At 38.0% G+C, this 11,743-nt stretch overlaps 1 protein-coding gene across 1 annotated transcript; it reads right to left on the minus strand.

The window, feature by feature from the left end:
* Window positions 1-2,216: 2,216 nt before the first annotated feature.
* On the minus strand, window positions 2,217-11,471 carry CES1 (carboxylesterase 1). Its single transcript, XM_010293693.1, has 14 exons — window positions 11,399-11,471; window positions 10,421-10,625; window positions 9,433-9,574; window positions 8,853-8,986; window positions 8,362-8,515; window positions 7,354-7,455; window positions 6,267-6,371; window positions 6,085-6,135; window positions 5,455-5,592; window positions 5,287-5,373; window positions 3,509-3,656; window positions 3,185-3,316; window positions 2,805-2,877; window positions 2,217-2,391 (listed from the first exon to the last, which is right to left on the minus strand). Exons 1-14 carry the CDS (start codon window positions 11,469-11,471, stop codon window positions 2,217-2,219), a joined length of 1,719 nt encoding a protein of 572 aa, XP_010291995.1.
* Window positions 11,472-11,743: the final 272 nt, after the last annotated feature.

Raw genomic sequence — 11,743 nt, forward strand, 5'->3', positions numbered from 1 at the left:
AACATACTTGGTCACCGACTTGGACACGCAATTATAGAAATTATATATAATTAATACATCTTTTAAAAAGACTAATTGTTCTATTGACAGAATGTGAAAAACAGTTCTTGCTGAATATTGTCAACTAAATATACTTCTAAGAATTTCTTCAAATATAGGCGCACAGTGCATACATTTGTATTTAATGTATATATATTATATATACAATTATATTTGTATATAATGTACTGTTACCTTGAGCCGAACTGCATATCTATACCAAACTACCATTAAAGATAGAAAATAAAATGTGGTTTGGAGCATAATGTAGGAATCTGCTACCTAAAGGTAACCTATACATTGTGGCCATAGGATATGCCTTTCTCAACTGTTTGAAGGCATACCAGTCTTTATGTTTGTGGTTTTAAAGTAGACAGATGGACAGAACGCTTCTTCTCACACAGTCAGAAACGACTTTGTGAATGCAAAATTATAGCTATAAATTCTGTGGAAAAGTAAGGCCTGTTATTTTGTTAAGCACATATGATAACAAATACATGGGATTTTTTCTATAAGTTAATGGTTTTTGTGAACATACGCGGACAGAAACACTAATTCAACACAACCAATAATGGACTTAAAAGGTACTTCAGATGAAAATAGGGAAGGAATAAAATGCCCGGCGTGCCCTATATGCTGCATTAAGAAATATGCGACAGAACTAGCAGTATGGTTGAGCACTGCTGCTACAATTAGTTGTTACTTAATGATGGCTTTTTGCAAGTATTGGTAACAACTAGTGTTTTTTGCAAGTTATGGGAAAAATGCACAAAAGGGAATAGCCAGGCTGATAGCTCAGTATAGATCACGCTGTTTGAGGTCCACCAATGTGTAAGAGCAAGCCCAAGTGAACCCAGAGGTGAGGCGGAAGAAGACGACATCATCAAGAAATCAACACCTGCAGGCAGGCACTGGGGCTGCACATGTCACTGTGACAGACCCTCTGGGGAAGAGTAGCCATAGAGTCTGGGATGCTGTGGGAGATGAAAGGGTGAGTCTGACAACCAGTTAAGGGGGTAGTTACAGATAATTTTTTGCAGTTTGTTTGTTGTTAGGAGTTCTTACAGATTCTTGTACGCTTACATTGTGCGTTCCTTTGTGCTTGGCAAGTGTATCTTTATTGTCACGCAACTTCACAAAAAAGCCACGCCACTACTTGCGTGCCCCGAGGCATTCCACATATGCCAAAAATGTGGTCACAGCTGCTAGTGCCTTTGAAAGGAGGAAGACTGGGGGGGCATGTTTTTCACATCAGCAGGTCTTCCCTTTGTGGGCTCACTGACAATGCTGAGCTAACAACATGCAGGGAAAAACATCATACACTGCTCTCCCCTCTGTCTCAGTGGGTGTCTGTCATGCCAACAACGCTTCCTCCCTCAGCCAGTGAATTGTGAATTTCTTGCCAGGAAGGGCTGAAGAACAGCTAATCACATGACAGAATAGTCTGTGAAAACCCTAGAGCATGGAGACTCACGCCCTGCAAAAAAAATCTGGAGAATCCATATCTGAAACCCTTTAGGTTGAAGAAAGAAACAGGGCACATTTCTGGCTTCTAGGGTGTGATTTAACCACTTTGAATTAACCTGTATCAGTTAAGTGAAAGAAAAGAAAGTTACAAAAAATCAAAAGCAACATTTATTTATAACAGTTTACAAAGTAAGAAAACAAGTAGAGATTTTCTGTCCTCATTTATGAGATGTCAAGCCCCTCTCACTGATTCGATAGATGCTCTGCTCCCTACAAGCTATTTCCAATGAAAGAAAGTAGAAAGAGGTTGTAAGAATGACAACTGACCATTCCTTTCTGAAAGAAGAGGGGAATAAGCATATAACATATTCTGACACTTATGATATATTCTGTATAGATAATTTCTTACAGATTTCAATATATTTGCCAATTTCCCCCTCATTACCCCTTCTCACAGGAGCATTATATCCACGAAGTAGATACCATAGTCTTTTTGAGCCTGAAAGATTGTGGGGTTTTTCTGCTTGCTTCATTAAACAGTGATTTTTAGTCCCACAAACATTCCAAATTTCCCTTGATTCCCTCCTTTCAGTGTGATCATGACAATAGACTACATAATAGTGAGCTAGAAGATGATTATTAAACTCTGCATCCTGACAAACTAATTTTGTTTGACTTTACTTCGGGTTTTAAAAGCAAACTGTACCCTCTTATAAGTCTGTGTGTTCTCTCCTTTCATTCATCATTTGTTTTACGAGCTGTGTCCAAAACTTCATTTTGTGTTCTTTCAGTTTCTTTGCTGCCTTTTGCATTAGGTTTATTTCCAGGTATCTTTCATCCAGACCATACTGAGGCCAATGGACCAAGCCTTCTCCGTTGGGATTTCTGGAAATAATATAATGAAAAGTTAGCTTTCATTTGCCTATCAGTTGCGCTCTGACTGCTCAGGCTGACAGCATTTCAGAAAATTAACATGAGCTCAGATTATGTAACTCTAGTACCTGAATAGTTGGATGTTTTTTGTCAATGTAATCATCAGTGGAGTAGCAAATGTTTAATAACTTCCATTACTTTTAGATCTAAAACGCCACTGCAGATGGAGTAATAGTTCTTGGATTTTTTTTTTTTTTTTTTTGGTCTGCAGGTTCATTTCTTGCAATCATTAAGAATAGCAATAATTTACTTCAATATTTATTTTAAATTCTGCCAAATTTGTAGAAATCACCATGTAAGTATTGCTATTATGTTTCAGGCAGCACAGACAAAACTTGATCTGCAATTAACATTATGATTCTCACCCATTTCTAGCAAAGTTAGTCCAGTATCTCATAACAGTTCTGCTAAGTTTATTTTCTTCTTCTGTAGCATACCCTGCAAATAGATGAAATGGCAACATTAAAAACTAAATAGTCAAAAAAGTAGCAGCTGTATCAATTCCAATAGACTGTAATCAATTCTACTTGTTACTCTGAGCTATGGGAATTTTACTTGAGCAGAGCTCCAGGAAAGAACTGCAAATAAATAACTTAATGGAAAGTAATTACTACTAAAGACAGAAAATGTCGATGTTGATTCCAATGCTTCTAAGACAGAAAGTCTATTCTAAAGCCCTCCAGTAAGTAAAATGAGTAATAATGATGTCTTAAAAGGAATACTTCAGTAAGCATGGATACATCACCGGCTAAGAATGGCTTTCCAAAGACAAAGGCAACCTCATCTGCATGATCTGCTTTTACAAACTCTGGTACAACACCTGCCGCTGAACTTGGTCGATGTTGAAATTCATAAAAGTAAACTGGGTTGCCAGCATCTAGTAGAAAATACAGAGAAGAGTGTTAGTTTGAGAGCTGAAAATACCTGCCACCAAAGATGGTAAACTTTCATTACGACCTGTTTTGGCAAAATGAAAACACTATCAGTTCTCTGGATAATGTCTGTCCACAAACACACCCCAGGAGGGAATTCTACATTTCTTCTAATAAATGCTGAATTAGAGACTCACCTCTATGGTATCTAGCCACTTCAATGGCTGAAAGAACAAACACAAGGTCTCCTATTGCATCAAGAAGGCCATCTCGCACCTGAGCACGGTTTTCTGCATTCCCTATGTATTCATAGTATATTCGATCAACAACTTCCGAACGAACACCCTGAAATGAACAATAAAAGTACTTCTTATAATGATGATGAATATTTGTCCTGGTTTCAGCCAGGATAGAGTTAATCATCTTCACAGAAGCTAGTGTGAGGCTACATTTTGGATTTGGGATGAGAAAATGTTGATAACGTGCTGATGTTTTCAGTTGTTGCTAAGCAGTCAAGGACTGTCCAGCTTTTCATGCTGGCCTGCCAGTGAGAATGCTGGGGGAAGAATGTACGGGAAGTTGGGAGGGGACACAGCCAGGACAGCTGACCCAAACTGGCCAAAGGGGTATTCCATACCATATGACATCGTGCTCAGTATATAAAGCTGGGGCAAAGAAGAAGAAGGGGAGTGGAGGGACGTTTGGAGTGATGATGTCTATCTTCCCAAGTAACCCTTACGTGTGATGGAGCTCTGCTTCCCTGGAGATCACTGAACACCTGCCTGCCCATGGGGAGTAGTGCATTAATTCCTTGTTTTGCTGTGCTTGTGTGTGTGGCTTTTGCTTTACCTATTAAACTGTTTTTATGTCAAACTATGATTTTTCTCACTTTTACTTTTCCAATTCTCTCCCCATCCCACCGATTCTCTCCCCTGTCCCACTGTGGGGGAGTGAACGAGCAGCTGCGTGGTTCTTAGTTGCTGGCTGGGTTAAACCACAACAATATTATAGAGTAACAGCACTAACTGACTGTGCCATCTGCATATCCCTGGCTAAACCCCAAACATTACCTTATTTCAGAGAAAATCCTCAACTGTGTCAGAGTGTGGCTCAGAGCTCAGAATTGGGAGTTACACAGCTACCACATACAGATGTTCTCAGGGGACAGAGGTTTGCAAGATCTAAAGATCAAATGTCTTTAGATAAACATCAGTCAGTGTTGATGATAAATAGACATAGTAGTCTGTTCTCCCTTCTGTGGAAATAACCCTCATAAGAGAAAACAAATCCTACTGGATTTCATAAATTAATTTATTGTTGTAGATGGTCGTAATTTACTCCCTTTCAGAACAAGCCTGGGCTTTGCCTTTCCAAGTTCACAATGGATGTCTGTGACACTGAATGATCCCTTGCAAGTACCAGCCATGTTTATAAAGTCCTTAATTTTTATGTATTAATCTGCATTTTTCTATATTTAGTAGTTTCAAGAGAGCACAAAGGAACCAGAAGGCTAAGAGGTTTATAAATTACATGGAAGCAAAAACTCAAGATACCTAAACATAGATGTCTCAGCGCTATTTTAAACATCTCAAGTTATTCCTTCTAGTCTCCAGCTACTGCTTCAAAACAGTGCATTCTATAGGTCTTGTGTCTTACCTGCTGGTACCACACGTGTCTTGAATAACCTAGGGTATGTAAAATGTCACAAAAGATCTGTTTAGGTACCTGAATCACTCCTGGATTTCCACAGGACTCCTTTTAAAAAAGCGGGGCTTTTAGGATAGAAATTTAAACTGTGTTTTCATTCGCTAGTGGCAACAGGAATACACCATGTCTGCTGCCCATTACTGCCCCATGGTAGGAAGCTGTCAAACAGAACAAAGTTTGCCCGTAAATTATACCCCTCCAGCAGTACAAATATAGGACCAGACCAGTGAAGAAGCAGCACTGGGTTACTCTGAAAATGATCTCTTACCTTAAGTGATAATGCTAAGGAGCTCTGTAAAATTTGACGTGCAACATCTTCATCCAGACCATCTGTGTAAGCAGGAAACTTCATTGCCTGCATGATACAGAGAATCATATTTATTATATCTTATATTAACAAAATTATATACAAATAATGACATTACAAGTCTCTTACCATAGGAAGTACCCATCCAAATTCACAGTTATTTACACCAATTATATATGGGACTGAATTGATAATTTTTTCAGATAGTAATTGCCTGGGACTCTTTGGAAAAAAAACACCATCTGCAGATGCACTGATGAAGGAAGGCTGGAGGGGAAAAAAAAAAGAAAGCTTCATTAATATACAAATTTTGCTTCTAGAAAAAATTTTCAGATTTTTACTGTAGTTCCAAAACAAAATAAAGTGCCAAGTGAAAATGTAAGTATTCAAACCATCTCTAAATTTTCTTTGACAGATTTTCTGCACTCAGAAGATGCTGTGAAGATTAGCATTGTATTTTTAATGTTTGTGAAACATAGGTGATGATGTCCAATTTACATCTCTTCTTAGTTATTTCAATCCTATTATGGATGTGTGAAGCAGTAGTGGAAAAACTAACTTCTGTGTTGAAACTGCAAAGGAACATGGAAGCCACTACTGTGATAAGAAATTTTAAGTAGGACATAAAATATTATATTAATTAATTTTCAAGTTCTCCAGGAGAAACTGTGACATTTTATACACTCTTTTCCTTCCTGCTACAGCATGGCAGCAAAACACAAATAGCTCAAAGTCCATGCAGAATGAAAGGGAAGGAACCTGTTCACATTTTTCAGGTAAGGCATAGCATAGCTGCAGTGTTGTCAAATCCTGAAAAGGTCAAGAAAGTCAAGTGTTAAATTCACTTCAAGTTCTCCTAATATTACAACACAGAAATAGCATACTCTGTTACGATAAAATTTGAAATGTCATTTAAATGCAAGTAATATAATTTCACCTACCATTTTTAGCGTTATCTGTATTATCTCTTCTTCTGTTTTTTCTCTTAAGCATTCAACTATTGCAGCTGAACTGTATTTTTCACAGCCAGAGGCAGTAGCAATTCTCTGCAATCAATAAAAACAAAACACTCACTTTTTCCTATACTTCCCAGAGAAGGCTCTATGTGCCACCGAGCCTGAGAGTCCAGCAGGGGGGAGTCTAAACTTCTGCACAAGGATCACTGAGGCCAGACAAGTTCCAGCTGCAGGTAGAGAACAGAAGCCCTCATAACGCTTCACACTGTGGGCTGAGCAGATGGACAAAACATATGCCTCCAAAATATTTTGACACAGAAATAGATCAAGACAGTAACTCTGGTAAATAACATGCTGGACTGAGAAGGCAGGATGACACAGAGGACTTAAAGTGATGCACAGTTAGAATACAACCATGTAGATGGTAACAAAGAGCATGTTATGCCATTCTTGATGATGCCTTTTTGGGTGGAATAATAGCTGTCATTAGAGAGACAGAGCTCATTATAATGTTGCCTCTTTTATACCCCAGATTCTCAAATCCAGGTTCCTGGAAGTTATTTCTTGTAGTTGGAAAAAAAAAAAAAAGGGTTAAAGTCAGCTCTTCTTTTCTAATATAAACAAACTGAATAAAGTCTTGTTTATGTCTTGTTTATTTGCACACAACAAGCATCAAACAGGAGGGGAAGAGGAGAGTATTCAGAATCTGGTGCCATTTTTTAGCCTAAAATTATAGCTCAACTTTTCTTGAAGACAGTATGTGTATAGTATTCCTTTACATTTCACACTTCTTCCCTGCCTTCTCTCTTCAATTCCTTAGTCTTTTGCTTTCACTCAGACATACATGGATATTTGGGTATTTGAAAAGCAAAGACTAGATGACCTTTAAAGGTCCTTTCCAACCCAAAATATCCTATGATTCTATGTATTATTTGCACACAGAAATACTGTCTTTAATGACTGTGGTTGTAGTTTCACAAGACAAAAAGATCTGTTTCTACTTTTTGGAATAAACAGTTGAAGATAGCAAAACTATCTGGAAGAATAATTAAATTTACCACAAAATACCCACTTGTGCTTCCTCCTCAGGTTGGTCTGTGAACAAAACCCTGACTGCAGTACCACTCTCTGAAATGGCCTTATGGAACAAGCCCTTTGCCAGGGGAGATAAAACCTGTAAAAAAGCAAGAACAAGCATGACAAGCATTATGTTCTGACCACTGACTTAGAATTTCAATGTGAGGAATTGCCATTTAAAACATTTTGAAAACAGATGTCATAAGACTGTTATTCTGTAACCTCTGATCATAGTTCAGCTATGCAAAGGGCTTTGGCAGCACTATCAGGGATAAGGAGTTCACGCCTGCCTTTTCTCCTCCCATAGCACCTTCCTTCCCAGACTTCACGGAACTACACTGCAAACCAGATATGGACTGAATATAACTGTGTCCAAGATAGTCTGGCTGTGCTGCAGAAGGGGAATAAAGAACTACAGGCCAGAGGGCAGGACCTTAGGAAACAGGAGTTTTTATCACAGGTATCACTGAACCCTGGTTTCACTGTGTGATCTGTACCAAATTGTGAGAAACTGGAGAAGAACCTCTGAATAAATGTGCGCAGTGTTGCTGTAAAAATTTTAAATAATCACTGGGTCACAAAATGCACATCTAGTTCAGCTATCATGACTTTTTGCCTCTGTTACTTTGCACAGGTGACTGTCAAAGCAAACAGGAAATGGGCAATACATCCTCTTAAAGGACTCTTCTCACAAGCATCAATTTTTGGGTTTTTGGCACTGCAAAAAAACCCCACAAAAACAAAAAACAGAACTTAATTTAGTAGATAAGGAATAATGTTTTGGGTCTAAACTACAAGACCTGGGTATGAAAAGAACATTTTGATCAATCAGAAGCTGTATTGTTTTATTGTATTGTTGTTGTACTATAAACCAAGGTGATGTGTTATTTACTATAAAAACATCCCTTTTCTCTCACTGAATTTTCATGCAGGTACTAAAAATGAATGTGGACAGCATTTTTTTTCCCAAAGCAATTAAAATTCAATATTACTGTGAACTTACAAGAGCAGAAACACTGATTCCTCCTGCAGATTCTCCAGCAATAGTGACAGATCCTGGATCTCCTCCAAAATGTATGATATTTTTCTGAATCCACTGAAGAGCTGCTACTTGATCTAAATACCCCCAGTTACCTTGGGCATGCTTATCACCAGTGCTGCAGAGAAAGCATAGATTTGTTTAAATGCTCAATGCAAGAAAAAAAGGCAGAGAAATATATAATCTGTGGTATGAGAAATCAGCTGCCATTCTCTACACAGAGCTTTACAAAACTGAAAAATAAATGGCTCAGAAGGCATTGAGATTAGAGTAGCAATCAAAGAACAGACTTGGAAGCTGACCTGGGACTTGGAAATTGTTCCCAACTGCAGCTTATGTAATTAAGAAATTTATCATTTCTTTGCATAAATGAGTATTCTGCACATCTCTTCACAAAGGCTTTGCAAACATAATTTTGGAACTCACTCAGCAAAAACTAAGATAAAATATCTTACCTAAAATATCCAACAATACCTAATCTGTACTGAACTGTTACAACCACCACATTGTCAAAGGCAGCTAATGCTGAACCATCATATGATGAAGCTGCTCCAAAAACTAATCCACCTCCATGGATCCATACGAAGACCTGGAAAGTCAAAACCAGAAACAATACAGCACAGATAACAGCTCCCAGTGATAAAAACTAAATATAAACCAAAATGTACTATTTATTTGGTGCTGTTTCACTCCTGATTCTTTCAGATTACATTTCACAAATGGTAGCAGTCTTTCGAATATGAGGCCTGCAGTCTTACAAAATGGCATTGATTTTATTAAATACTTACACTATACCAGTGCCCCGTGACTTTTCACACATTATTTAGAGGAAATCAAACATTACCTAGCTAAAATGTCAATAAAATTTTATTTGTAATATAGGATTTTGTGTCCCTCTTAAACCTCAGCAAAGCTGGGGCAAAGCATGTAACTTGATCATCATTACGAAACTGCACTTGTTAGTCTGCATATAGCACATGCTGTAGGTTTGCTGTAAAATAATTTTGCTAGAGGTTTTATAATGATTTTACTTACAGGTAACTTCTGTTTTTCTGTAGAGACGGGTGTATACACATTTAAGTATAAGCAATCTTCAGACACCTGGAGAAGAACTTTTTCTTTTCTATTAGTAATAATGTCTGAAAAAAACTGTCCTTCTACTTTATCCTGTAGACACCTGAATAAATGAAAAAATAACAAGCAACAGAAATAAACAAAACCTCAAACCACAAAGTATAGCTTTTTTGTACCTCCACAACAAAGTGTAAACCAGAAACCAATCTCTAGTAGACTTCTAGACTGTTGGCAACAGAAAACATAAAATATTTTTTTCACTTTTAATATACTTTCTTCCTTTGACCTGGCATTAAGGAGATCCATAAAAAGGAGTCACAGTCTACAGCATGATATGCAGATATAATTTTGCATGCTTTGAATTATTATAGAAATATACCTGTAAATACATATGGCTATAAACTACTTCAATGAAGATGCAATTAACTATTTTATATCTTCAATAGCTTTTTATATTGTGATGGTAGGTATTAGGCTTGAGGCACTCAACAAGGGCAATAGTACAAATGGAGTAAGACAGTTACAATATAGGCCAGAATTGGCCTGCATTTCTTATGTGTCCTATTAAGCATGTGACTCACTTGGCCTTTTTTTCTTTTAATATTTTGTTCCGACATCTCCTCAGCTTCTTTCTGTTTCTGCTCCAAAGCTACACATTGTATAAACATTGCTAAATAATGGCCAAATGCTCCCGAAAACAGAACTTCATTGGCAAAGTGCTGGTCCATATTAATTCATCGCTGATGCCCATTACATAGCAGTTTTTAATAAAAAGAGCTGCTTATAAAGATGGCTTTAGAAATGCGTTCATTGTAACAGTTGCAGGTGGTAAGAAGATAGCACCAAGGAATTTATCTTCGTGGCCTTTGATTGCCCCGTACATCAGTGTTCTGGGATTGCATATAATATCAGATTATTAAAAAGATCAATGGTTTTGTCACTGTCTTACATTGGTGGGTAGGAAGTGGCATCTCTGACACCTTTCCATGGCTCAGGTGGCTGGGGTTCAGAAAACCGCAGTGGTCCAACTGGAGGCTTAGCAAAAGGAAGTCCCAAAAAGACATTTACACTCCTCTCAGCGGCATCTACTCTGAATTGGTACCCTCGGACACTCCCATATTTGGTCACCACTTCCGGCTGCTCTGCTTTTTGTCCTGGGGGATGTGAGCACAAAATCACATAATTGGTCTATTCATAAGTAATTGCCAGATTTCTAAGAGCTTTAGCTGCTTAAGTATAGACCTTTTGTTTGCTTAAACAATTAATTTTCATACTTCAACAAACTCTAATCAGTATAGCTGACATTATTCCAGCCTTCATTTTGATTGGTTTGTATGTATAATCTCCTTCAGGTATATCATTTGTGTTGTCTTACTATATACACACATTAGTAATTGCATATAGATCTTAATCCTTTTTGATCCAGGTTGTTAGTTAAAAGTGCAATAGATTGCTCTCATTAAGCAAAGGCATTTCCTTTTTAAGAAAAGATCTGTGAACACACAAAATATAGTCTGGACCCTTGATAGTATGTACAGTCAAAAGAAAAAGCATCTAACATACCTGAAAATAGGCTGGCATATACAAATACTGTTAACATTTAGGTAAAGTTCATTTTAAGATCAGTGTGAAAGTTCTCAATACCAAATTACAAATGTTGTAGTGGTCTGCTCTGCCTCAGCAGACAAGATTTTGGGACAGGAATTTGATTTTGCTATTTGCAAAAACAGGCAAATAAGACAAATGACTGAAAACAGATCACAAAAATGAAATTAAGACCTATTTGCTATTCAGACTTAATTTCTATGCAGCAAGGTTGGGTGCCCCAGCTCCTCTGATAAAGCTGGGGTTCCCCTAGCTGAGCAAGCTGCACATGTGCTCTATTTCCTTAGAGAAGGCAATAGGGAAAAACCTTTCTGAAGCTTACCAGTAGTTACAAGTGCTGTCACCCCAACGGTGAGAATCAAGGACAGCAGCGAAGTGTCCTTTCCAGTTGCCATTTTGCAAGCTAGTCACATATTTACCTCCTCAGTGTGTTGCCTTATATACTCTGTTAAGTATAACTGTTACACAAGGCAAACACTAATTAGGAAAAGCAATACTCGAGCTGTGAGCCAACCTAGCTGCGGGCAGCCAGAGCAAGTGTCCTGCCTGTAAGCCGCTCCTCAAAGGGAAGTGCACGGCAGTGCATCTGTGTATGGGAACAGGGAGACTTCCTGCCTTGCAGAATGGCCCCCCCAGTTTCATATTGGCGCCCTGGTGCTCCTTATAT

Source organism: Phaethon lepturus, unplaced genomic scaffold (assembly GCF_000687285.1).
Source record: "Phaethon lepturus isolate BGI_N335 unplaced genomic scaffold, ASM68728v1 scaffold38048, whole genome shotgun sequence".
NCBI classification, from domain to species: domain Eukaryota; kingdom Metazoa; phylum Chordata; class Aves; order Phaethontiformes; family Phaethontidae; genus Phaethon; species Phaethon lepturus.

Coding starts and splice junctions, on each gene's coding strand:
- CES1 (XM_010293693.1), bottom strand. CDS start 11,471: ATGGCAACTGGAAAGGACACTTCGCTGCTGTCCTTGATTCTCACCGTT. Junction 7,456..8,361: donor GAATCAGTGTTTCTGCTCTT/GTAAGTTCACAG, acceptor GCTTTTTTACAG/GTTTTATCTCCCCTGGCAAA. Junction 3,317..3,508: donor AGTGGCTAGATACCATAGAG/GTGAGTCTCTAA, acceptor ATTTTCTACTAG/ATGCTGGCAACCCAGTTTAC.